The sequence below is a fragment of the Palaemon carinicauda genome, chromosome 1, assembly GCF_036898095.1.
Source record: "Palaemon carinicauda isolate YSFRI2023 chromosome 1, ASM3689809v2, whole genome shotgun sequence".
Lineage (NCBI taxonomy): Eukaryota > Metazoa > Arthropoda > Malacostraca > Decapoda > Palaemonidae > Palaemon > Palaemon carinicauda.
Genome location: NC_090725.1, coordinates 136462920 through 136490834, shown reverse-complemented (window position 1 = coordinate 136490834; position 27915 = coordinate 136462920). Strand labels below are relative to the sequence as shown.

The following is a 27915-nucleotide window of genomic DNA, read 5'->3' as shown; positions in this document are numbered from 1 at the left end:
GCTTCTATAACTGTATAGTTTGTTTGAGGACATATACGCTCTCTTGTCAAAAAATTACTACTGCTAGTCAACTTGGCGAGTAATCAGCTGTTCACCAAACCAAAAACAAATATCATGTTACCTTCATTCATTAAAGAAAGAGCATTTATTTATCACATATGAATGATAATTGTAGGCTTATATTTTACGTCTGACGAGTGTGAGTGTTTGTATGTCATTACTGGGATGTTTGAAAGTTGTCAAAGTCCCTTATACAACTTTATCTTAGTGTTAAGACGCAGAGTAATTTTAGGGGGTATTTTTCAGGAAAAAAAAGTGCGTCTTATGACACGGGAAATATGGTAGTTGATTTGGAAAATATAGCCGGTAGTCTCAATCTTCTTATAAACGTAAACACTGGAAAGGATGCATATTCGCTGCTTTTATTTCATAATACAATACATATATGTGAATATTACACGCATTATTATTAAATAAGTTAAGCAAAGCATAATTTAATCAAAATCCTGTTCATTTTAAATAGAGATGTATTTTTTTACCAATGTAAATGGACAAATAGTTTGGTCAAAGGTGTATCTCGTGTATGATGTGCCCCCTTTAAAATTACCTTCAAAAGTCACATTATATTCGAGTATAATATAATTATGCGGTAACTATACTCTTTCACAGGAACCATATGATATGCCACACTATTATCATATAAAATTAACTGGTTGTTCAAAGTGCTTACTTCAGACAGCAGAAGGATAATAGGATCCAACCTACCAGCTTGGTTTTCTAACTCAGATTCCAGTGGTTGATAAAATCAGACCATATTGCGAATAAACAAGGGTTTAGCATGAAAAAGAAACTTAAGTAATTCAAGAGTGCAAGGCTCTTAAAGAGGTGATGGCTCTATCATGTGCTGTGCTCCATCAGAATCCTCCCTGAATAGTGCAATACAACCACTAGGCAAAGCTTTGAGGAGTTAGGCTAGGGATCAAAAGTGGGTAGGTTAGTATAGAATCTCTGCCTTTGCCCAGTATAGAATCTCTGCCTTTGCCGAAACTTGTCAGCCCTCTAAAACTGAACAATACCAGCCAAAAATGATGATAGTATGAAACTAATTACTATCAAAGGCCAAAAGCTTGTTAATGGCTGGAGTGGCATTATCATCATCATCATTCCCATTCTAATAAGCTAGCAGTCTTTTCTCTGGATTTTCCCTTGAACTAAAGCACAAGTTTCCTACTCTTTTTTGGAACTCTTAATCTGGTCAGTAACCATTTGAACATACATTTCCATAAGAGGAAAACTAGGGCCTTTGAATTCCTCCCAACGATTGCTTAAGGGGAACGTCCACTACATCCTCCATTTTTTTTTTCTAATTATTCAAAATACACCATTCACCATTTCTACATATGTTTTAGACATATATAATACCTTCATCATATTACAATTTCAAGTCATTTGATCAAACACTTTTTGATTTATTAGCAAAAATCATGATTTTTAAAAAAGAGTTTAGGTACATTTTTCTCTACTAATATGACACCAATTGTATTGAAAATCATACCATAAAAACTCTATAAATTGAATAATTCTGTAAGACAGATTTTTTACTTTCCTTTTACTTTGTTTTTTAATTAATTTTTTCCTAAATTTCTTCGTCTACAAGTAAAATAATCATGAAAAAAAAACACAAAAAGGAAAATAAAAATTCTGGTACACAAATTTGTGGGATTTTTATTCCTCTTTTCAATTATATCTTTCTCTTTAAAATCGAACAATAAATAAGTGAAAAAATTGTACCTAAGCGTAAATATGTTTCAAAGTAATGAGCTCCCAAAGATTTGCTGAAAATTTCTGCTTTATGTCTTTAAAAACACAAGATAACATTATTATGATAACCTTACTTTGTACTTTTATTGTTCATCCCTACATGAAGGCTCCCTAAACAAGGTATTTAAACTGTAAGTTTACTAATATACATGTATAATAGTGTCATGAGTTGTCAGTGTCTTCTCATTGTTGCCAGAGTTTTATTTAGAATGATCCAGCTTTGTACTCTTTTTCATGTTTCCCTCTCTTTTTGCTTCCTTTCTGTTTCTCTCTGCTTACTTTTTGTTCTTTCTTTGACCTTAGGTAGCATTGGCCTTTCTATAAAGTTCATGAGGATGTTGTGAAAACACAATGCACATACGAACTGCAAGCAAAACACACGTGCAATGTAACTTCTATGTCTTTGGAAACTCTGGCTATTCTTCTCGTAAACCGTAGTTTGCATTCGCCTACCCTCTACCAATGCCTCCCATTTCTGCCAGACATACAAGATTTCGAAATAAGTGAAAAAAATCGCCATATAAAAGCAAAATTATACACGCAAAGATGATTCATGCAGACGACGCAGTAAAGATGATGTCATCATTTAAAGACCGCTCTATCTTCATTATTTGTAAAAACAATTGGCTGAAACTTCTGGAGAGCATGTACGATACGTTTCTGCATACATAGAAGCAATTAAACGATTTTCGATATTTTAAAGTTGCTATGTCAAACGTCCCCTTAAATTACAATATTTTCATCAGTATGAGACAGAAAAGAGAATTCGGATCACGATCACTTAGAAAGAATTCCCATGAACAATCTAAACAGGAATTACAGTTAAACTTCGCAATAACGGCAGTTGAAACTCGCAATAACGGACTAATAGGGGGAAGAGGTGTCCTGTACTGCTGATATTCCGTTGTATACGCAAAAAGTTTCCTCAAGCATAAAATCAAGCAAAATCAAACCAAATTTTATAGGTTATAGGCATACCATATATTTAAATGTGGTTAAAATCAAAACAAGCAGCTAAGATTAACACGCTTCTGTTTTTCACCTTTGGATGACAAAATTAAGGAATTAAATTGAATTATACTCATGAAAATTACTGTAAGTAATATAATTTAGGAATGTAAAATGAAACTGGAAAACTGATTACTTCGAACATGGGCCATATCAGAACGAACTGAATGCAGCGCCAGAAAACACTTGCGATTAATCTGGGAACTACTGTACTACTAATACTGTCACTACATTTAAATAGAAGAGCATTGTAAAATAATATATACAAGACTATTTTATAAGTAAATGAATAAGTAAATAAATATCATTATTGCATACATCCATACATAAAACCACCTTTAAATTGGGCAATATAAGCAATAATAACCTAAAATAACACTTTTACAACTTCTTCACTATCTAGAGGGAGGTTAACAGTGTCGACTTAACAAGCACTAGTTGATGAGAATACAAAGAAAAAGCATGTATGGCATGCCCACACCAAGATTATTGCTATTTACCATCAGATTGTTTCATTACTGTACTTATACAGGCCTAAGTCTATTGAGAATGAAAAAAATGAACAGGAATTTTTTTGTTTTGGGTAAATGTCGGTATAAGCTAAGCTTCGAGAGATAAGCAAAATAATCAAAATGGGGGTGGGTTGATAGAGTATATTACAAATATTTGTGCATATCATGAAATTGAATAAAAAAGGGTAACACAATTATGCAATTTATTAAAGTCTAATAGAAAAATATTGAAAACAGACATTGGAAGAAAAACGGCTGATTTCAATGTCTCCTATTCAGCTGTTTAATGATTCTAGGAGGAAAATTTCTTGGAATAACTGGGCTACATGTATAATTGATAGGATGCATGTAGATTATTTTTTGTACATCATACTTAAGCCCATTTTTTATTCTTTTGCCCTAAAACATTATAGCTTACTTTAGTTTTTAACATGTTAAAAACTTATTTGAATCATACCCCCAGCGTAAGGTGAGACACTGTATAATGCTAAGATATGCTGTGTTCAGATTTTAAGGAAATTTTCTACAAATTTGACTCTTCTTAAGTTGAATTGGCTAGATGCCCCTATGGTCCAACTTTGCAATCTCAATATAATCAGATCAGATAACTAAGTTATAAGATAAACGCTAATATAGCAGTCTAAAAGTGTTATCTTTAGTATCAAAATGGAAATTTTATTTTATTAATTTTGTAATACAGACATCTTAAATTTAATAACCTCTCAAATAGAAGAAATCTCCCATGAATACTAAAAAATATGTATCTGACTATAACTCTGACAACACTGAGGGACTTTTGCTTTTAATAATCTTCCCTTTAAACATAAAATACCATTAAAATTGTCATCAGTATGAGTAAAAACTTTATGGCTATTAAAGCTAAGTATTGTACTGTATATGATTGCACTCATATAAAAGATAATCATAATCTTCCTACAATTTTAATATCATTTAATCGTTACTTTCATTTCAAAAACTTTCATTAGGCCTTTTCTTCTTCATTCCATTATTTTCTGATTATTTTAAAATCTGTTCCCTTTTATTTCACATGTGGATTTATTATAAATCTTAAGGAGAGTTTTTGCATTTAAAATACATATACGAAATTTTGAAATATAACTTTTGTACCAAAATTTTATTCCACCTCCCCCAAAAATAAGAAATTAGAAAAGTATCTTCTTATAACTTTTAAAAATTATCATTATTATAGCATTTAGCAAATTTGACTGTAATTGACTGAATTTCGCCCTCTAATGCCATCAAGAGTGAGGTACAAAAAATTTATTAATTTTAAGCAATTATAATCATTTCTGCTGAACATGATCTCATAGAAAGAAATGATACACATTTATCATGAAAGACAAATAACTTGAAACAACACAATCTGTTCCTTGAAATTACCTTTCTAACAGATTATAAAGTAACACAAATTACACAAGGGAATAAAATATATTGAAATAAACTTCCTAAATACTTCAGTATTCAGATTCTCATAATATTCAGTACCATGAAAATCACTAAAGAATACAGTCTAAAATGACATTATATTAATTCTTAAAGAGTACCTTGAACTTCTGCATCATAAACTTCTAAATCTCTGTATAGTTTCCTCAGCCATCTCTTCCATTATATTTCTGTTTTTTTTTTCTAAATATAACGGGGTCTTCGCTAGTCAACTGCATGTCACATAGGTTAATTCTAATACAAAAATAATAGTTTTAAATAAAATATTTCCAATAACAATACAATACACCAAAAGCTCTGATAATTTACAATGAGTGTATCTACTAACCTTCAATGTCTGACTTGTCTTCTGTCTTGGTTTAGAAATGGGCAAGGGATGCTTAGGTCGACGGCCAGTTGTAAAAGCTTGTGAGTAATCATAGTATTCATCAGAACGTCGATGACATATGCTATCATCTACCCAGCCTGTTCAAAATAACAACATATTGTAAATATAATTGAAAATCATATTCAACAAAATACAACTTGAAAATTGAAATGCAAAACCATCAAAACTCTCAAGAAAATATTAACAATCAAATTACCAAATATGTGTATGCCAATTCTCAATCATCATTTAAAACTTGAAAATTTGTTAACATTAGCTCAAGAGAACCTGAAACTTCATGGTAACATTGATTTATTTCAATAGTAAATCTTTAAGCATAAATAATCTACATGTAACTAAAGTAGATATATACATGAAATATAACACAGTGTAACATTTCATAAATCATGCAGTGCATTTAAAAAATGATTAAGTACATATGGAGCAAAAGAAACAAAATAACCTTCTCAAAAAACAAAACATTTTTAAGAAGCCATTCAGTATCATATTTATTTTCAGCAAATATTTGTGACATCTAATACAATGTTTGTGACTTCTACTGTACTTAAAATATATGGTAATGAACACAAATTGCTATGCCTAGTAATAAAGGGACAGAAGCAGTTCCATTAATAATTTACATCTAATAACACAAAGTTTTACTAGCAATTCAGTTTATATGACAATTGTAATGTAGACCCCTTTCACAGCATATAACATTCTATTATATGACAGGTATTATATACATGGAACAGCTAAAGCAAAAATAAAACACAAAGAAAAATTTAAAAAATTGCCAAAAATATCAAATGACATAAAAGCAAAGCATAAGAGAAACTTTGATGCAACATCTTTTATGAAAATGTCTGACTAAAATATCTTTCATAAATTTACTTTTTTAATGAAAAAAACACTTATTCTGTTAATTTATTTAGAAATAAAAATAAAAAAAAACTATAATTTGGAAAAGATATGGAAATATCTTTCAAAATTTGATATAGCCATACAATAAAACACCATCATCATCTTTAGTTGTAAATAAATTGCACTTATATGCTGTACTGTACTAATGTAACAGGTTGTCACTACTGATTGTTTCATTCTTCACATATAATGTTTCAAAATCAAATAACATGCCATAAATTAAACCAGCTTAATTGAAACCATGTAAAGGTTAAAAATAAACATTCTAAACAGAACTTTATTCTTTCATTTTCCCTCTTCTATGAAAAATAGGTCTGGCACTTCTTTTCTCTTCAAAAAAGTATTTTGGAATAAGATTGGTTATTTTTGTTTTTTCCTCATTATTAAAATCTATGTCCCCTCATAATACTTAAAAAAAAATACACTTATTTGCACAGCAGATCAGAAAACTACTGTATGATTACAGTCCTCATAGAAGCATAATTTGAAGGAGGAAAAATCAAGCATTACAAAGCACAAATTCAAGGGCATTTGACGCACTAAGTAAATCAACCATTTCAAGTATCCTTTGTAAAATAAACTTGATTCCCACCCAATCTTCAATTAAAAGTAGTTTTTATACAAACACCACAGTAAAAAACTATAAGTAGCCTATATTGCACGATATTTTAAATCCATAGCTGGTTCAGGGTTTAAGATTTGTCTTTGCTAAACATATGTTGAAGGTTACTTTTTGTCTGTTTCTCTGCAAATTGTACTGTATAAAATTTACTCTTCTCTATCTGATCTGCATTACATAAAAGTCAGCCAAATATATAATTCTTACCCTCTAGTATATTTATTATTTATTATTATCATAAGCTAAGCTACAACCCTAGTTAGGAAATCAAGATGCTTTAAGCACAAGGGCTCCAACAGGGAAAATAGCCCTGTGAGGAAAGGAAATAAGGAAATGAAAAAACGATATGAGAAGTTATGAAAAATTAAAATGAGATATTCTAAAAACAACATTAAAACAGATATTTCATATATAAACTATAAAAATACTTATGTCAGCCTGTTCAAAGTAAAAACATTTGCTGTAAGTTTGAAGTTTTGAAGTTCTACCAGTTCAATTGAAGTATTTCACTACCATCTTTCATGTACGTTTAGGTCCATCCCACAATAAAACCTATATTTAAAATTCTAATAAAAATCATAAATGAGAATTCCTTCTACTGCATACATCAAAGATCCAAATGTATTGTGGGACATTTTTTCTTTAGTTTTACTTTTCCATTTTGATACATTATTTCACAGGTCATGAATACAGTAACGAAAGCCAAGGTGAGATATGATATTATTGCTAGTCTGATAAACCTGACCTCTGAAAGTTTATGACGCATTTCATTGACGTGTGTTTGTATAATCATACGTTTCTATCAACCTTTGAATATATATATGAAGCTTAGGTAAAATCTTTGCTATGAATTGGAATATAGAATACTTTCCTTTAAACAATTCTATATATTCAATTGAGGCTTATATTTACCAAGCTCTTTCATTATACATACTATTTTTACATTAGGAAGTATCACAAATTTCAAAAACAGTTTGTATTTTCCCTAGCTATGCAAACCTGAGTCATCTAATATGGGTATACTCTAGCTAGCACGCTGGTACGGCTGATGAAGAATCACCATCGAGGATCTGGCAACCAATATGGCATGCCCTACTCACCCGTGTGTGGGATCGACAGGCTGTAGCTTGAAGCGGGGTTGATGCGGCAGTAGGTAAAACTTAAATGACTCAGGTTTGTATAGCTAGGAAAAATAAAAATCATTTTTTAAATCCGTGATTTATTTCTACATATAAACATACCTTTGTCATTCAATAAGGGGAGTCTTCCTTAGGTAGGAGGAAGTCCCATTGGCCATCTGGCTGGCAAATAACCCACTCAGGGTGAACATGCACATTCCGGTAAGGAGAAAAACGATGGATGTCACCCTTGCATCACATGGCCCATAAAAAAGATTATAATTGGTCACGGCCCATCGTGTTAGATGATATGCCCTTACCTGTAAATGGCACAGACTGCAAAGCCTATATGATTAAGGATTTGAAGATTAACCATGAACCCCTTGAAAAGAAACGTAAAAAAAAACCACTTTTAATTTGAGTAAAAAATCTACCCATCACCACACACAATGACCCCATGAGAGGGTAATGACAACTAAACAGAGTAAAAGATGGCCACACATTTTACTCTCGCACAAACATAACTTATGGACTGCAACTGTTAAACTTAGACAGTATGCTATCTGTCCTGCAGAGAGTGGGTTCACAACACTAATTTGCTGGTCAGCTACCATAGGTCCAATGGAAAAGGTGTCCAGAGATTTATGGTTACAGTCCTTTAGATAGTGAGCAGTAAAGGTGGTTTGTCTCTTCCAGACGCAAAATTTAAGAACTTGTTCCAATGAATGGTTTTTATGGAAAGCTATAGTGGCCGCAATTGTTCTGACATCAAGGGCTTTGGGAGCAGTTGGCATAAATGAACCTCCCTGATTCTTGTATGCTCTCATGATGATTTTCCAATCCAGAGAGACAAAGTGTTTATGGGTACTTTCTTCTTTGTCCTACCAGTACTGATGAAAAGATTCTGTATTTTAGGACAACAATGACATGTGTGTTGTAAGTAAAGACACATTGCCTGTACAGGAGAGAGTAACAAATCGTTCAAGTTAAGTTACCTTCTTTAAGAGATAAGAAGTCAAATTGGTTGTCATGAATGGATGGATTCTGTGTTGTTGTGACAAAATCAGGTACATAGGACAACAACAGTTGCCTCCACCTCCTGGAGTATGAAAACAAGTGTGATTGTTTGGTGAAGTTAACTTATTCTCTTATAAGACACCAAGTCTAGCAGGAAAACTGTCTTGGGGTAAAATTCCTGTCAGAAGTTTTACTTCAGGGTTCATAAGGTGCCAACTTAAGGAATTGAAATAACCTTAATCCCATTCCAAGTCTGGGGTTTGATTTCCCAAGGTGGGCAAGCCTGTTTGAAACTCCTTGTTAAAACCAATAATTCCTGCTAGGAGGAGAGATCTATTCCTTTCAGTTAAAACACCTGTCTCAAGGCTGTGCGACAGACTTTCACCATTGCGACTGAGAAAAGTTTCTCCTCCCATAGGAAAACTAAAAAGTCTGCAAACAAGGGATTAATGGCCTTAAGTGGAGCAATGTTCCTTCTATAGCACAAATCACAGAAAAGGGACTACTTTGCCTGGTAAACTACGGTGGCGGATTTACGGAGGTACCCTGTGTCTCCATCTTGAACTGTGTCTGGAAGATGAAAAAGTTAAAGCAAGACAAGTCTATGAATTGTCTCCAACCTCTCATCAACCTTTCTACTAGGAACAAGTTGCTGTAGAAGTCCAGAGACCCATTCTGGACTTCTTAGATAGCATTCTTCCCCAGCACAGTCTGAACCTCATCTTGCTTGTTGAAAGTCTTTTGGAGATCCCTTCGAATACAACGATGGATTCATCTGAGTAAGAGTCAGAGGTGGGTGACATGGGACGCAATACCAGGAGTGAAAGATCTCTACAGCCCACCGTTCTGCCCTGTAGAACCGCTACCTTATCCACTGCCTCGTCAGACATCGCCCCCCAGATGGCAGAATGAGGGATTGCCTTCCTTAACACGAGCATCTCCTACCTCGACCTTGGCAGTTGGGGTGTCCGAGACACTTAAAGGAAGGTGTTGAATCCCGTCTCCATTAGTGAGGATGGTACGGTTAAGGAAGGACTTGATTGTGTGGACGCGTTTTTTAGGAGAGGAAGCTTTGGTTTTTGCAATTGGTGACTGAGACTGCTTAGAGGAGGCTGCTCTCCTAAAGAGGATAGCTTGGCTTGCCTTTTCCCATTTTTCGACCTCAGCAGGCAGGAACAAGATTGGACACTGTCATTGGATGTTCGGTAATGCCAATGAATCTCTGGAAGCCATCTGACACACAAACTTATTAACAACTGCATACCTTTTCTTGAGGCTGTAGTTTCCTCAAAGAAAGTTTAGAATTTCAGCTGGTGACAAAACTGCGGACTGCTGAGAAAGTTTCTCACTTGAGACCCTAAGGTCAAAGACGCTACATGGGAATCCAGAGGCAACGGATTGGGATGTGTTCCCTATGGCATATAAAACCTTCTCTGTTTAGAGAGCATTGATAAGATTAGCTTTGACAACCTAACTGCCTTAAAGGAGTCTTTTGGAGCACAAATCTGCTCCTCAATCTTATGGATGGTATCCTTTGCCTGACGGGACCAAGCCAGTTTTAACCTATGTCTAGAACTGTCAGGTTTAGGGAGGAACCCATCAATGGAAGTCTTTCTCCTTAAATGTGGTGCTAGGGGGCATTCACCATACACCTTTAATCTGTGCTAGGGGGTCTTCACCATACACCTTTAATCTTCTGATACCCCCACAAAAAGTATGACTCCTCACTTGCTTCTTCTGTCAGAGCTTCTAAAGGGGCTAATATGGTAGAGTCTTAGGAATCCACTTCCAGAGCGGTGGCCGAGGGTTGCTCAGTCATAACTAGAGAAGGAGAATCATCGAGGTCTACCCTGGCCACTTTACCCGTTGGAAGAGCAGCAGCAGCCTCCTGCTTGACAATAGGATGACATTCTTGCATCATTCAGGAATGCCTTTCCACTGTCTCCAAAAGTCAGGTGCAGGAAAGGGGCAGAGGGACAAAAGCTGACCATGCCAAGACTACTCAGCTGGAGAGGAAGGGTCAGTGTAATGGCTAGTAGGAGAGAGTGAAGGTTTAACATTCTCCTCTTCTGAAGAAGGGTTAGAGCAATTGGGACCAAACAATATTCCCCCTTGAAATACTAATTCTTGGAAGTGGTCGTAACACGAGGATCTGGTAGATTCCCATGAGACACCGATGGAATCAAAGGAGTACAAAGTCTAATGTACCGAGATCTCTCAGATTTTTCCTGAGGAACCACCCTAGGGAATGGAGGGAAAGGTTCATGATGTCTCCTTCTTTCAAAATGTTGTTGCAAAACTACATACACCTTTGCAGGGGGAGTCGATCTCGAAGGTAGAGTCCTGCGCTTATCTTTCAACACTTAATCCTCCTCAAATAACACAAGTGAAAGAGCACTAGTTACCTTGTGAAGTATCACGTAATCTGCCCTCGAAGGACAACCAGGTAAAGGGCGAGGGCACAAAGATTGAGGGAGCGTGCAGTGAGCCCGCGAGCTGCTCCTCTAAACTTCGGATTGGAGGACACACTTTTGACTTATGGTATGGCAGACAAGCAACCAGATTGTAGAAGGACTCACCACTAACTTGCTGTATGGCAGCTATGTCTCTAGCTCCCCTTAATAATATAGAAGTGGGTGCTCCTCGCTAACTCATACTCTTTGTTGTTGATGATGACTTGCCACACTACCATGATGGTGCTCTGTCCTCTGAATGAAATCATTCTGTTGAGAGCAGTTCACTATCTCACACCTGATGGACTAATTTTCTAAAAGACACTGTTGGAGAAGATTTAATTAACATACCTTGATCATCTCGAAGTCATGTCTCATGAGGTGTAAGCAGGAGACCAGACTTTGTTGCAAAAATTGAGAAGAGTAAGATGTCAAGAAAGGTGATGGTATGGTGTTTTATAACTGGTTTTAAGAAGCCAATAATGTTGAAACGTAATGCCATCCCTAGGGCCAGGGGAATGGCGGTGTATATTAGGACCGAGTACCCTGCTTCTCATAAGTCCTGCTATCAATGTGGATGTCATGAGATTCGGGTAATAAAAGTTTGTGGCAGGCATAACTTTTATTTGTGTTCGATCTACCGGAATCCAGACATAGATGATTCTATCTTCGATTGTGGCTAAGATATAAGAAGATGATAGAAAGGCTTCTTTTGTCTTTGTTGGTGATTTTAATGCTCACCATAGGGAGTGGTTAAGTTCTATCTCTCCTACCGATCGCCATGGCTTAAGAGCTTTAGACTTTGCCTCTGAATCAGGCTGTGAGCAAATCATAAATGAAGCTACTTACAGGTCTGGTAATTGCTTGGACCTCGTATACACTGACTCCCCTGGCGTTATAACTAGTAAGGTTGGTTCTCCAGTCGGGACATCTGATCATGCCTTGATTTCATTAGTAGTGAAGACTGAGCAGCCTGTCCCTGATATATCATATTCTTGTAAAATTTATATGAAATCCCAAGCACACTGGAATGGGATTTTACATGATCTTTTGTGCTTGAATTGGTCACAATTATATAATAGTGTAGATCCTGTTGTCCCTTTGAATGAGAATCTAGTCAACATAATTGATAGGCGTATCCCTTCTCGTGTGCTAAGGTACCGAGTGAAGGACAAACCGTGGTTCAATGATGATTGTAGACGTGCTTATTTGGAGAAACAGGAGGCCTATCATCTTTGGAAGGGTAACAGATCAGATTTGACCTGGAACAACTATACCCAGCTTTGAGCTTTTGCTCAGAGAGTTTATGCCTCAACTGAAAAGGAGTACAATTTAACCATAAAAGAAACACTTTCTGGTACAACTCAGGAACATAAATGGTGATCTACCCTTAAATCTGCACTCTTTGGTGTAGATGCAACAGTTCCTCCTTTACTTAAACCAGATGGCTCAGTCACTCACTGTCCTAAGGAAAAGGCAACCCTTTTGGCTGATGTTTTTGACAGTAAACAGAGTAATGAAAAACTTGAACTTCTTCATTCCTGTTTTCCTGAGGCTAAACTAACTAGTTTAGCTTTTCGATCTCGTGAGATTAAAGCTCTGTTGGTGGACCTTGATGCTTATGGAGGTGTAGACCCAAATGGTATTTTTCCTTTGTTTTTTATAAAGACAGCAGATTTCTTAGCTCCAAAGTTATCTGTTATTTTGCGCAAGTTAGCAAGAAGAGGAGCTTTTAGCACTAGTTGGAGAATTGGTAATGTTACTCCTCTATGTAAATGTGTTTGTGGTAGCTCAAATCCCACTGATTACCGCCCAATTTCCATAACTCCCATATTATCTAAAGTTTTTGAACGTCTTCTGGCAAAACGTCTTAATAGGTTTGCTGAAGGTAATCATCTACTCCCTAGTTTGCAATTTGGTTTTCGGAAAGGCCTTGGAGCATGTGATGCCCTTCTCACAATCTCCAATGCTGTACAGAAATCCCTTGATTGTGGTCGGGAAGTTCGTATGATTGGCCTTGATTTTAGTGCTGCCTTTGACCGTGTTAATCATGAGGCCCTTGTTTTCAAACTGAAACAGTTGGGAGTGGGTGGGTCGTTTCTTAGCATTATTATTGATTTTTTAAGTAATAGATCTCAAAGAGTTGTTGTTGATGGGCACCATAGTGATTATAGGAATGTGATATCCGGGGTTCCACAGGGTAGTGTTCTTGGCCCATTACTTTTCATACTATATACACATGACATGTGGTTTGGCCTAGAAAAGAAGCTTGTTGCATATGCAGATGATGCTACTCTCTTTGCATCAATTCCATCCCCTGAATGTAGATCTAGGGTTGGTGAATCCCTTAATAGAGATTTAGCTAGAATTGGTGCATGGTGCAAATTATGGGGTATGAAGTTGAATCCTAACAAAACTCAAAGTATGATTGTAAGCAGGTCAAGGACGGTGGCTCCTCAACATCCAGATCTCAGTATTGATAATGTTTCTTTAAATATGTATGACTCTTTCAAAATTTTAGGTGTTATTCTCGACAGTAAATTTACTTTTGAGAAACATATAAGGTCTGTGTCTTCTTCAATTGCACAAAAAATAGACTTATTGAGATAGTCTTTCAAGATTTTCAGTGATCAATCTATTCTGAAGAAGTGTTTTAATTCTTTCATTCTACCTTGTTTTGAGTATTGTTCTCCTGTCTGGTCTTCAGCTGCTGATTCTCATCTTAATTTGTTGGACAGAAACTTACGGTCTATTAAATTTCTTATTCCTGATCTAGATATTAATCTCTGGCACCGTCGTTCAATTAGTTCATTATGCATGTTGCATAAGATTTTTCATAACTCTGACCATCCTTTACATTCAGATCTCCCTGGACAATTCTATCCTGTTCGTAATACTAGGCAAGCAGTTAATTCTAATAGCCAGGCCTTCTCCATCACTAGGCTCAATTCTACGCAGTACTCTAGAAGTTTTATTCCAGCTGTTACCAAGTTGTGGAATGATCTTCCTAATCGGGTGGTTGAATCAGTAGAACTTCAAAAGTTCAAAGTTGGAGCAAATGCTTTTTGGTTGACCAGGCGGACATGAGTCTTTTTATAGTTTATTTATGACATATTTGTTTTTGATGTTGTTAATAGTTTATATATGACATGTCTGTTTTGACGTTGTTACTTATTTTAGAATGATTTATTGTTAATTTGTTCTCTTCATTTATTTATTTCCTTATTTCCTTTCCTCACTGGGCTATTTTTCCCTGTTGGAGCCCCTGGCTTATAGCATCTTGCTTTTCCAACTAGGGTTGTAGCTTGGATAGTAATAATAATAATAATAATAATAACGATGATGATCAATCAGGCAAAGGTTGGCGTTCTAGTGAATGCACAGGATAATGCTCAACAAACCTCAAAGGCAAACCCAGAGGTGTATAACATGATAACTCACTTTGAGATCCCAGGTTAGAAATAAAGAGTTGATCATAAAAGAGTCCAGAGCATTCAAGGGTGGTGAAATTGATGGCACTTCTGATTGGATTGGGGCGAGCATCACTTGGAGCAGGCTCAATGACTAGAGACAAAGAAATAGCGAATGGATCAGCTTTAATGTTGGATCTCCTACCTCACAATGGAGGACAGAAGAATCCATGTCTTCAGGATAAACCTCAAGAATTACATAGTCGCTGTCCTTCATCTGTTGGCCTGGTGGAAACCTGACGACAAAGGTTCAGACAGGGGAATTTCCAGTCAAAAGAGATCTAGAATTCTTATCCTCCTTCAACCCCAAGGTAGTTGAAGGAGAACAATCTCATGTAGATTTCTTCAATTTACATCCGTAAAATTTCTCCTATTGGGAGGATGACCGCTCCCTACAAAACGTACAATGGGACTCTTAAGAAGCATGATGTCCCCAGCATGTTGGACACAAAGGATAAAGATTTATTTCCACATAATTCATGAAAGTCCCACATACACATCCTTCCACAACAGGACTAGTCCTCATAACACAATTGCTTTGCACTCATTCTGAATGACAAGAAACTAAACATTGGGACGAAAGCAATGAAACTTCAAGGGCTAACGACGGATGTCTGAATGCTAGCATAACTGGAGTTAGAGTGGTTCCCTGCTTTAAGCCATAGCCGGTAGACCCGACCAACGGGCAAGTAAGGTATGTTATATTGGTTGCCAGATTCATGATGAGTCTTCATCAGCTGTACTAGCTTCAATGATAGAGTATACCTATATCAAATGATAGAGGTTTGTTTTCATGCAGGGACAAAAACTAATTGGTATTGAGATAGACATGTTATTCATGGTCAAATAAGAACTACTGTTCAATACTGTTGTTAAAATTATTATGAAAAGTTAACCATTGACTTTGTAGTCAGAGTATCTCATCCTTTTATACTTGCAAATTACCTTCATTTATAAGTGCACTGAATTAGGAGAAATTAATAGTTTACAGAACCAAGCTAATTATTGAAAAAAATTAAAATGATAATACGATACTTTACTTATAAACGAATTCATTTAAGAAAAAAAGACATCTGCTAGATGTTTATTCAGAGGAACAGGCAACCCTAGTATCTTACAACAGGGAAATACAAATTCAATCAATTCATAAAAGTGAAGGTACATATAAACAGAAAAAATTTAATTACTTTTTTTTTTTTTGGGCGGGGGGGCATGTGGCTTGATCGAGCATTCCTGAGTAGCCTGGTATAGGTTACCTTAGTTGAAAATTAGGAGATAGAGTTATAATTATCTTTACTGTAATGCACAATATTTTATCTAAAACTTTCTTCTTTCCAAACGATTTAAGAAATAATGCTTGATTTTCTATCAGTTTCAAATGCAGCTATGTAGGCTATACAATATCTTGGATAACACTAATTTTTGCTTAACAAATGGGTCTTTGTAACCAATCTGAGTCATTACATGAGGAATGAGTGTCCTAAATTTTCCATATTATCAGATCCCTAAAGTGTAGAATAATTTTCTCATGACTAATTTGTCTAACCGTCTATAAAGTACTAAGATTCTCATCTTTTTCCCTCTGCACTTTTTCATAATCTTCATAGACGAAACTGTACAGTACGTATAAACATTTGTAATTAGCTTTACCAAAACAGGGCTGTAGTTTCAACCTTTTTCAACTTCATTACAGTGTATTGAACATTTTTATACTGCAAAGGCTTACAATTTGGTGGTTCTTCTAAACCAGTCTTGATGATTGTGCACCTAACTTAATTTAAAAAATAATGGTAATGTATCTGTTCCTGAGAGATGGTATAAGCTTTAAGCAATACATTTCACACACAAAATTAAGATACAGTAAGGCCGATGTATACTTGAACCAATTTTGCTAAAAAATATCTTAAATTTAAATGAGAAAATTAAAAAACTGATAGAAGTAAAATTTTTGTCTTAAAATAGTCAATAACAATAGAAATTAAACCATATTGAACCCTAAGCATCCAAGTTTATCAATAAATATCAAATCACTGAGATGAAATATATGCTGAGTTAAGATGTCATAAGTTCTAATATATATAATACAAAGATACAATGCCATGATGTCAAACTTTAAGCTGTAGGCAAGTAAAAGAGCTAATGTGTATATAAAGTGATAATTACATACCCATGCAGTTTTTAAGTACTGTACGTATCTCAAATAACTAAATAAAAAATCTACCGTACAACAACAATAAAACTATACTTGCTACAACAACCTATGCTTATATGGTCCAAAAAAAAAAAAAAGGTATGCCATAAGATATAATTCTATTGCATATCATGTTAAGTATCTTTAGGATACATCTTTTCAAAGAATGATTTCACAATAAATTTAAATAAAGAAATAAAAAACTTTTTGTTTTGAATTTCAATTATGACAAGCACTGTACAACTAATTTTCAACAGGTAAACTAATATTCAGAACAAAAGCTATTGATATTGAATGTGATATACAGTGACTGAATATAAAATATCAAAAGGAATTTACAAAATAAATACAACTTTACTGTGTTTGATACAAATTCCCCAAATATAAAATTTCACGGCTGCAACATTATGAATGCAAATAAAAATAAATACCGACATATTGAATCAGCTATACAGTTTCCTTGGAAACTACTTCATAAAAGATTGCTTTACCCATTTAAGGCACTTATTAACAGTTATGTATCAATATGTCACTAAAATTCCCCAATTCTGACAATAAAAGGAATTCTAATAAAATTTTTATTCCTATACTCACTGATGTTCATGTTGCTTCTCTCTTGGTCTGTTATATTGACATTTACCCTAAAAACTAAAGAACTCTGGGTTTTTTTCCCTTCTAATAGTTAGGCCTCTAGTGAAGTAAGGAGACAATCTAGCAGCTCATGGCAATAACAATGGCTTGGCCAAGCAATACCATCTTTGGCTTCAGTCTCGAAGTCGAAACTATTCCCTATCCTCTTGATGCCACTAGTTAATGGGGATGATGGTGGACATGCATATGAACACCAGATGAGTGTAGAAATAACAAATTTAATTTCTTAAATTCCATTTGCTTTATGAATCTTCCCTGATGTTCATATTGCTCATTCCAACACTGATGGAGGTGGGTTGCCGTGAAGGAAAGAGATGGTTCATTTATAGTTTTCAAATCATAAAATCAATTAATACCCTAGACTCGCCTGTAGTCTAGTTCTAAGTACCAAACTAAAATTAAGATTTGAAAATCAAAAATACCAATGTTTTCCCTAAATATCATCTTATCCCCTAATTACTTATTCAACTAATCCCCCCAACAATGTGTAACCAAAACTATAATTGATGCTTAAAATTAATTAAAACTAAAAATGTTATTAGACCAGATCACCAGCAGCCATTATAGATCTTAAAAGCCCTGCAATCTTGATAAGCAAACCTGGATTCTTTAAGGTAATGCTTAGAAAATACTGATTTAGTACAACATTGGGCTGCTGCTGTAACCGTTTCCAAAGAAAGATTTCAGCACAAATTGAGAGAGGTAGCTGCAGTTCTAATATCAAGAACACCAACTTTCAAATTTTCCACTTAACTTGAATCCAACTCTTTGTGAGCCTCCATGATCCAACTTCCAACAAGGGCAAAACTTTTTTGGATGGGACCATTTGGAATTATAAATCCAACAAAAAAATTATGAACATTACCTCAAACACCAGTAGTCTTGCCGAGATAATACTGAACAACCATTGTAGTACAAAACACATATTTTCTGATTTAATGCTCAAATTTTCTAAAGAGGGAATTTGAAAGAAATGTGGCAAACCTTTAGTGTTATAATCATTCTTAGCTCTGAAAGCAGGCCAAAAAATGAGATCATCTTGTGTTCCCAAAAGCCTACATTAAAATATAATGGTTGTAGTTCATTTATGTGTAGTTTAGTTGATGCCAAAGCCAATAGTAAAAGTGTTTTACATTGGCATCTTTAACCAAAAGATTTTCCAAAGGATCTAAACTCAAACATTTTAAATATCATAAACTAAATCTAAATTCCAGAGAATAGATATGACTACTGTAGGTCTTTCAATATTAAAATCCTAACCATATTTCCTACAATACCTAAATTTATTAATAGGGAAGATTTACCAGCCCAATGAGTCAGTTCAACTCGGACAGAGCTGACTCCAAGAATCCTTTGTTTCTGAGAATATGGAGGATAGTCTCATTTCGGCAGTTAAGGCACTAGCGCCTACACTTATACAGTTGGAACAAACCTATGATGTGCTAGTGGCCGAGCTTGCAAGCAACCGATGTGCACTGTCAAAACTTCAACAGATTTATCTACAAGATATTTTTTGTTTTAAGGGAATCATATGATGTCACACGATCCACATAAGAAATCAAAGAGTGAGTAGGTAGTAGGTTGGCCAGGGCACCAGTCAACCGTTGAGATACTACCACTAGAGAGTTATGGGGTCCTTTGACTGGCCAGACAGTACTACATTGGATCTTTATCTCTGGTTACGGTTCGACTTTCCCTTTGCCTACACATACAAAGAATAGTCTAGCATATTCTTTACAGATTCTCCTCTGTCCTCATACACCTGACAACACTGAGATTACCAAACAATTCTTCTTCACTCAAGGGGTTAACTACTGCACTATAATTGTTCAGTGGCTACTTTCCTCTTGGTAAGGATAGAAGAGACTCTCTAGCTATAGTAAGCAGCTCTTCTAGGAGAAGGAAACTCCAAAATCAAACCAGTGTTCTCTAGTCTTGGGTAGTGCCATAGCCTCTGTGCCATGGTCTTCCACTGTCTTGGGTTAGAGTTCTCTTGCTTGAGGGTACAATCGGGCATGCTATTATATCTAATTTCTCTCTTCCTTGTTTTGTTAAAGTTTTTATAGTTTATATAGGAAATATTTATTTTAATGTTGCTATTCTTAAAATATTTTATTTTTCCTTTTTTCCTTTCCTGACTGAGCTATTTTCCCTGTTGGGGCCCCTGGGTTTATAGCATCCTGCTTTCCTAACTAGGGTTGTAGCTTAGCAAGTAATAATAATAATAATAATAATAGGATCCTGGGGCTACTGACTCAGTCTTCAGCGTCACAATCTAGTTGTCTAAAAAAGCAGCTAGGATTGTGGGATGGTGAGGGTTTTGCAACAGAAAAGTCTAAAGTAAATAAACAACTCAAAGCTCTAGAGGATCTAGAATCTGAGATGCAATGTGTACCATTAGAACCCTTACTGACTGGAGCACATGAACCACTAAACATTAGAAGTTAGATTTGAGTTCTAAACAGAGCAGGTTAGATCAGTATTACATCCTTTAACAGCAGTCACTGGCTGCCTTTGAATCACAAAAGAAGATTGAGAAGTTCAATGCTTTAGAGGTATTATTGTCATAATTCCCTAAAATATAAAACTTGCTCAGTCTTCTCGGCAATTTCACTAGAACTAAAAGGGATTTCCTTTTACTCTCAACTTTTAATTTGGCAAACAACCATAGAAACATACTTTTCCACAATACAATACAGATCCCTTCATGAGACAGGAAAGAGAATGCGGAGCATGATCACCCAGAAACAATTTCCTTGATAAACCTTCAGTATGACAGCTAACAAATCTGTAAGTTCACTAGAACTAAAAGGGATTTCCTTTTACACTATCAACTTTTACTTTGGTCAACAACTATAAAAACATACTTTTCCACAATACAATAAAGACCCCTACATGAGACAGGAAAGAGAATGCGGAGCATGATCACCCAGAAACAATTTCCTTAATAAACCTATAGTGTAACGGCTAACAAATGCAGGAAAAAACACCTCTAATAAAACTAAAAACCTAAAGGACTAAACAATTTGTATGATGAAGCTGAACCGGACATAAAAACTTATGACAAAGATATTGTGGTTTGGCTAAGTCATTGTTACAGCAATTGGGTGCCAGACTGTCTCATAACAGGAGGTTCTCGAGTTATGAACAAGATCCGTTCTTACGATGAGTCTTAAGTCTGTTATCAGTTGGATTTATATACATCGCATACTGTATGTACATATAAATATACATACAAACATAGTGTACATGTATAATATATAGTGCTTGAAAAAAAAGAGAAAACAATCACTTACTATTCATATATTACTGTACCGTATGCATACAAATTTGAGAACAAAGCCCTCAGAAGAATATTGGGAGTTAAATGGCAGGACAGAATTAAAAATGAAACTATAAGAGAGATTACTCGAGTGCCATTTGTGGATGAGATCATGGTGAAGAGTAGATGGAGATGACCTGAGCATGCTCCCTCACTCCCCACGAGAAATTAGTTCACTAAACATTTAGCTGAGCTCCACAAGATACTAGAAGAGTTGGAGGACCCAAGCCTACACGGCTGAAGACTACGAGGTGTGAAGTCGGAGATGATGAATGAAAAGGTACTGAATTAAAAGCTAAAAATAGAGACGACTATCAAAATTTAATTGAGGCCCTTTGCGTCAATAAGCGTAGGAGGAGATGATGATGATGATTCATACAAATACCTGAACCCTATACAGTAGTGTATCTATACTTCTTCAGTGCTAGTAGACAAGAAGTAATACTGTACATATAACAATTCCCTACCTTTATTCTTGCAGTTGGCCTTCACACTGGAAGGGGTGTTGCAAGTAATGAAGAGAGGGGCTTACTGGGAGGAGGAAGTGAAAGATACAAAAGAAGCTGGAAGAGTAGCTAGAAAGTCAGGATGAGAAGCTGGAGAGTCACATGTGATGATGGAGATGCTGAAAGAGGTGCTGGAGAAGCTGAAAAAGAAGCTGGAGAGTCAAGATGAGATGCTGGAGAAGTTGGAAAATCAGGATAAGATAATGGAGAAACTGGAGAATCAGGATGAGATAATGGAGAAGCTGAAGAATCAAGATGAGATTCTTGAGATGCTGGAGGTGGTGTACGAGATACTAAGGGTTGAGGTTCAGGTGCAGGCCTTTTTATATTTTTAAAGTACAGTTGGACACAGGAATTCCTCGTACAACTTAGCTCTGAGGAAGTGCAACTGTCACACTAACTGATCAGCAAGTTCCTGTGTAGCCCCACCCACCACCTCTATCATCTCTTTCTACAATAGCTATGTCCAACAGTAAATTCACAAGTTTGCCTGCTGGGATTGCATCATCCTCTCTTCCAAAATCGTGTAACACCTCGGAGCATCCATGACCCAACCAACACCTTTATAAACCTTTCCATGCTAGGATCCTGTTCCTCAAACTCTGCCATTGCTCTCTCTGGCAGGACAAAACCTTCTGCCAAGGCCCTGGCTGTAAATTCCTTGGGCGTTGGGATTAGGATGTCTTCCTCTTCTGTTATCATCTGGCTATCCAGCTTAAGGAGGCCGGCCGGAATGCCAATACATGAGGATATAGGAAGAAAAACAAAAAATCCTGAAAAAATTCACTGAGCTTCGTATAGCGATGGAGAATACGTATACAAAATATTTTGTCAAAATTCCTCTTACTTTCATAGTTACAGGGTAATTAGTAAAAGTAACTAAATAAACCATAAATATTGTTCCCTACAAGAAAAAGCTTTATTTCTTTTGTTATCGTAAATTTTGATAATTATTACATTTTAATGTAACAGAAATTGTGAACAATGGCATCTGTATAACTTCCACAAGTCACAGACAATGTATTACACGGTACCCTTTGCCCTTCAGTCTTACCACAAACCTCAGAGAGAGTACCTGAGTTTGACCTCTGACATTCACTCATTTTTACATTTGTTTTTCTCATTTTCAACAAGAATTCTATCATTTCAAAGAAGAACAATTTCAAAGACCGACAATCCCCTCAATGTTATGGCACAGGCCTTAAATCACACAAATCACCCTTTACTAGCCACAAACTCCTCACTTTCACTCCATTTCCACTTTTGACTGTTCAAGGTCTTAAACAGACACTTAGCCTTCTACTGAATAAACATAAGGCACACTTCGATACATCACTGATTCTGGTCGTCCATCTCAATCATGAGACCACTGCATTATTATGTAATTATGGTTGACTTCATAGGGGGAGATCCTTTCACATGCTCAAGGATGTGATATCTACCCTTGACGACAGTCGCATCCATAGAATAACCAAGGCCTAAAGCACATCCTATGTTCGTATGGGTCTGGCCTTTTGTGTGCCACTTCACTATAATCACTTTAATTTCCTTTGCGATGGCTTTCTTCTACTTGGATACACTGGCATCAGAAGAGTCTCTGTTATACTTTTCCAGACATAATGCAATATGAAAAATAAGCACAAAAATACCCAAAAACTGGCAACACCAAAATCCGGAATGCGTATCGTAAGCTAAGATGATGGAAATGATGCTAAAGTGACGCTTAACGCATTACCACGCGGCCAGAGTTACGCTGATTTTTTTCAAGTACCGTATTCGAGCCAGTTCCTAATGGCAAATCATTGTAATTCAATACTAGAAGCCAAACTATACCGAAAGGAGAGAAAATAGGAGCAATTTTTAGTTTTAAGGGTAAACATTAATATAACAGAGCTTCAAAAAAGAAGCAATATGAACATCAGGGAGGTTTATATACTGCAAAAAATTTCCCATGAACTGAATTATTACAACCAACATTGAACAGTGTTGTTATAACAGCAATTCAATCCCTGTAAAACAACTTTGTCTTTATTTACAGGATGAAAAATTAGATTTCCATATGTACATTATGCTACTACATTTAATACTGGCAGAACGTCCTCTTTAGCACTAATGATGAATACTACCCATTATGAATAAAAAAATTAACAACAGGAGCAAATTTTCCTCATAATTATATCAGATAAATGAGGTGTGATATTACATAAATCAAAGCTTAAATATTGGCATAATTGGCTTACATTTCCAAGTAGTTTTCTACCTACAATTTTTTCTTAAATTATTCTGTTCTACACTCTACAACACCAGAAAATTTTTACAAATTTTTCATGCAAAAAGCAAAATTAATATAATACTTTGCCATTTATTGAATTTCAATTCAATTATGGATAATGGAATTAAAGCTTACAATGATACCAGTAACTACAAACTTAACACATATTGTAAATAGTAGTAAGTGTATGTGTAAAGTATGTATGATTTGTGGCTAAGCATTTGAGCAACCCTGCTTGTAAGTCTAGACAGCCATACTGAAAATAGATAATGACTGGAAACATTTAGACATAAAAAAGTCACCTGAGTCACGTGTGGTGAGAGAGTCGCGTGATCCACTCAGGTCTGCTATTGAATGAAAATAAAGATTTGCTGTAATATGAGTCATGGGCAATGTATAGGGTAAAATTATGACTCGCCAAGTGCTTCTAGATATATATATATATATATATATATATATATATATATATATATATATATATATAAATATATATAGAGAGAGAGAGAGAAGAGAGAGAGAGAGAGAGAGAGAGAGAGAGAGAGAGAGAGAGAGAGAGAGAGAGAGAGAGAGAGAGAGAGAGAGAGAGAGAGAGTGTCTTAAACCTCTTAATCTGCGACCAAAGATGGTAATGTTGAACATCATATTCTTTGTGACCTATTACAATTAAACTGTCATCCTCTATTTTTATATTTATACCTGTGACATGCAATGCCAAACTAACCCTTTATAATTCATATCAAAGCTTCTTTAGCAGTCTCTTTTAGTGTTATCTTTCTAAATAAGACTCCTTCAATCAATATAAATAAAGAAATATCTTAAATGATGTTATGTATATGTACTGTACATTGCATGGTTAATAAATAAGAGAAAAATCCATGAAAATAAGCCTAGTAAAATAAAAATAGTAAAGTTGAAAATTAGTAGTAGACATAACTCCTTTAAATAAGTTTTCTAATAAAGATATCAGGAATCTAACCTTTTCCTCTGTGTTTCCTGTAATTAAATTCAGAAGATGGAAAACAAATAATAAAACACCATCCAAAGACCTAACCTTCTGCACTTAAAACAATACTTAAAGAGCCATAATGGGAGACTATAACAAGGTAAAAGAAAATGAAGGGAACATTGGAAATGCTTAACAAAAAATATCTTCTACTGTACATCAATATGTCACACTTCATGATGTAAATCACTTCCTAAATAACTGAAATAATATAGGATTAAATAAGGAATTCTCAGAATTCTCCAAATATAATAAAAATGTTGGTCAATACTGCTTAATAAAGGTTCGTATGAAAAAAAATCTGACCTCGAATAAAATCAAAACATACTTTCATGTGCATATTCTTATTACTCTGGACTTGGAAATCATCCTAAATTACAAAAAAAAACTCTTAACTGCTGAAAGACTTCTCAACAAACTATGCTGATCTAGCATTAAATACTTAAGAGGACCAAAAAGAATATGAAAAAAATCCAATTTACGATTAATGTAAAGAACTAAACACCTCATAAGACAATTCCAAAAAATTCTTTTATAAATTAAATAATCACAAGACTGTTAAGGCCATATTGTTCTGCACCAAATGAACATAAAACCAATTATTTTACTTTTGAAGCAAAATTGTCAAAACAGCTTCAAATGCAGAATCAGAAATATCTTTTTAGACATTGGGAGTTCAGATCTCATCAATGGAAAATTCTTTGGCTTCATCTTTGTACTCTTACGTCTATAAAAGTAGGGCAAGTAATATCTATCAATAATAATAACACATCCAAACATCCAATGCCTAATTTCAAGCAATAATTTGGAAAGTTTCCTAATTAAGATTTCTGTACTGATGAAGGCAAATCAGTAGGGTAGTTTCAAAGAATCTCAATATAGCTGACCACTAACAAAAAGTACATAAATTCTGTACATTATTTGATAATACAGTACTGAAATGTAGTTGCATTTCAGGTATAAACTTTCATTTTCATATCCAGGATAACTTTACCATAAAATATAGAAATTATGCCAAATTACAATTTTTTCCACAGAAAAAGTGGACTAGTATTATATCTTATCAACAATAATAATATGTGAGTACTGTAGTTTTATACATGTCAATTCACATCACAAAGAATATCAGTAAAGTAAGGAATCTGTCATGATACTTCATATACGAATCAGTTCCTTCATCTGAACTGCAAAACTTGAGAGCACTTAAATTTCCCCATCAAAGTCTTCCCTATCAAAACTGAGCATGTATCCACTTAAATTGTTTTAGTTGCATCTTAATAATTGTTGAGCACAGAAATGTCAGCATACCTAGGTGTATACCAAACAGAATTTTAATAAAATTTATTATATCTATACTTCCCTGATGTTTGTTCTGCTGCTCTCTAAAAATTGTTTAAATAGTTCTGAACCTATACAAGTGCTATATGAAAACACTGCCTCACGCTTATTAATTGATAAAGAATTCTAAATGTTTAGAACAAGGGTTGATCCCTTCTATGATTATTTCTGTAACAACAGCACCCAACCTTTCCTGTGGACCATCCCCTTTTGTTTCAACTATTGTGTTCAAGATACAGTACAGTACTAGATAAGTTTCTCCTTTTAGAACTTTACATTTCCTATCTCTTTGCTTCACTGGCCCACCTCCATCACTGCATGGGAGTCAGCAAAATGAACCTCTGGAAAAGGTAATTTAAATAACAGGAGCTTCAATCAGCTAATAAAATGTTATTTCTACACTTCTGATTTTTATGAACATGCCCACTCTCCTCTCAACTGACTGATGATGTCAAAAGGATAGCAGATTAGTTTCAACTTCTGAGACTGAAAGCAGAAGTATGTATGGCATATCTATTCCAGGGTTATTGCCATTGAATATTATGTTGTTTCAATATCAAACTAGATGTCTAGCATATTGAAAGGAAATAAAACTGAAAAATTTTAGTTTTGAAGTGAATGTCAATATACTGTAAAATATAAACAATCTATAGGACTTTGAAAACCCTTGGTCTCAGAGATATGGTGGGAAGTCTCCATCCAGCTAAATATAGCACAAATAGTTTTTGATGCACTGCCTTAGAAAACAGTTGTTTGAGGAGATTTTGTATAGTAACCTTCTCGGACACTACGAAAATACAGGCCACAGATCTATATACTATTCTCTTCAAGATAAAGAAGGAGCCACCAGTTATCCTTGTGTTTGTAGACACACTGAACTTATCTACAAAATATTGAATCATGGAGAATGGTGGAAAGATGTACAAATCTATTTATTATTATTATTATCATTATTATTATTATTATTAAAAGCCAAGCTACAACACTAGTTGGAAAAGCAAGCTTATATAAGCCCAAAGGCTCCAACAACAAAAAATAGCCCAGAGAGGAAAGGAAATAAAGAAATAGATAAGCTACAAGAGAAGTAATATATAATCAAAATAAAATATTTCAAGAACGGTAATAAAATTACATTAGATCTTTTACATATAAACTATAAAACTTCTAAACGAACTAGAGTAAGGGAAATAAGATGAAACAGCGTGCCCAAGTGTACCTTCAAGCAAGAGAACTCTAATCCAAGACAGTGGAAGGCCATGGTACAGGGGCTAAGGCACTACCCAAGACCAGAGAATGACTGTTTGATTTTGAGTGTCCTTCTCCTAGAAGAGCTGCTTACCATAGCTAAAGAGTCTCTTCTACCCTTATCAAGAGGAAAGTAGCCAGTGAACAATGACAGATCTTCCACGTGTCATGCTAAAGGATAAAAAACTGGTGAAAAAAATATCACTCTTTTATAATGAGATGTTGAAAACATGTCCACGTTTGGTTTTTCTCCCGATTCCAAATCTCCAGACACACTGATAGATGCAAAGACCATTCATTTACAAGAATCTGTTTTTCATACTTAACTGATTTAGCAAGTTGTTTGATTTACCAGGGATGGACTGAGAAAAGACTACTCCTCTTAAATTTGTCCAAGTTGATAGGATTTCTCATTATTGGTATAGGGATTCTGACCTAATTCCCCAGTTTCCGGATATACAATCAGGTGCCCGTCTTCGCTAGTTCTGTCTTTATGGTTTTGGGGTTCAGAGATCCATATAATCTTCAAATAAAGTTTCTTGTACTCAAGATCAGGACTGCTGTGCGCAACCTCCCCACAGTTCGAAATAATGAAAAATAAGCTAATAGAAATG

At 35.1% G+C, this 27915-nt stretch overlaps 1 protein-coding gene across 25 annotated transcripts in view; it reads right to left on the bottom strand.

The window, feature by feature from the left end:
- RhoGAPp190 (Rho GTPase-activating protein 190) overlaps window positions 1-27915 on the bottom strand; it is a 709768-nt gene that overhangs the window by 215778 nt on the left and 466075 nt on the right. For 20 of the 25 annotated variants that reach the window (XM_068385117.1, XM_068385108.1, XM_068385124.1 and 17 more), the window contains 2 exons: window positions 24018-24062; window positions 5134-5270 (listed from right to left, as the gene is read on the bottom strand). In XM_068385117.1, coding sequence (XP_068241218.1) covers window positions 5134-5270; window positions 24018-24062 — 182 coding nt within the window. The remainder of the gene's footprint in view (window positions 1-5133; window positions 5271-24017; window positions 24063-27915) is intronic. The other 5 variants (XM_068385130.1, XM_068385198.1, XM_068385213.1 and 2 more) reach the window with 2 other exon arrangements.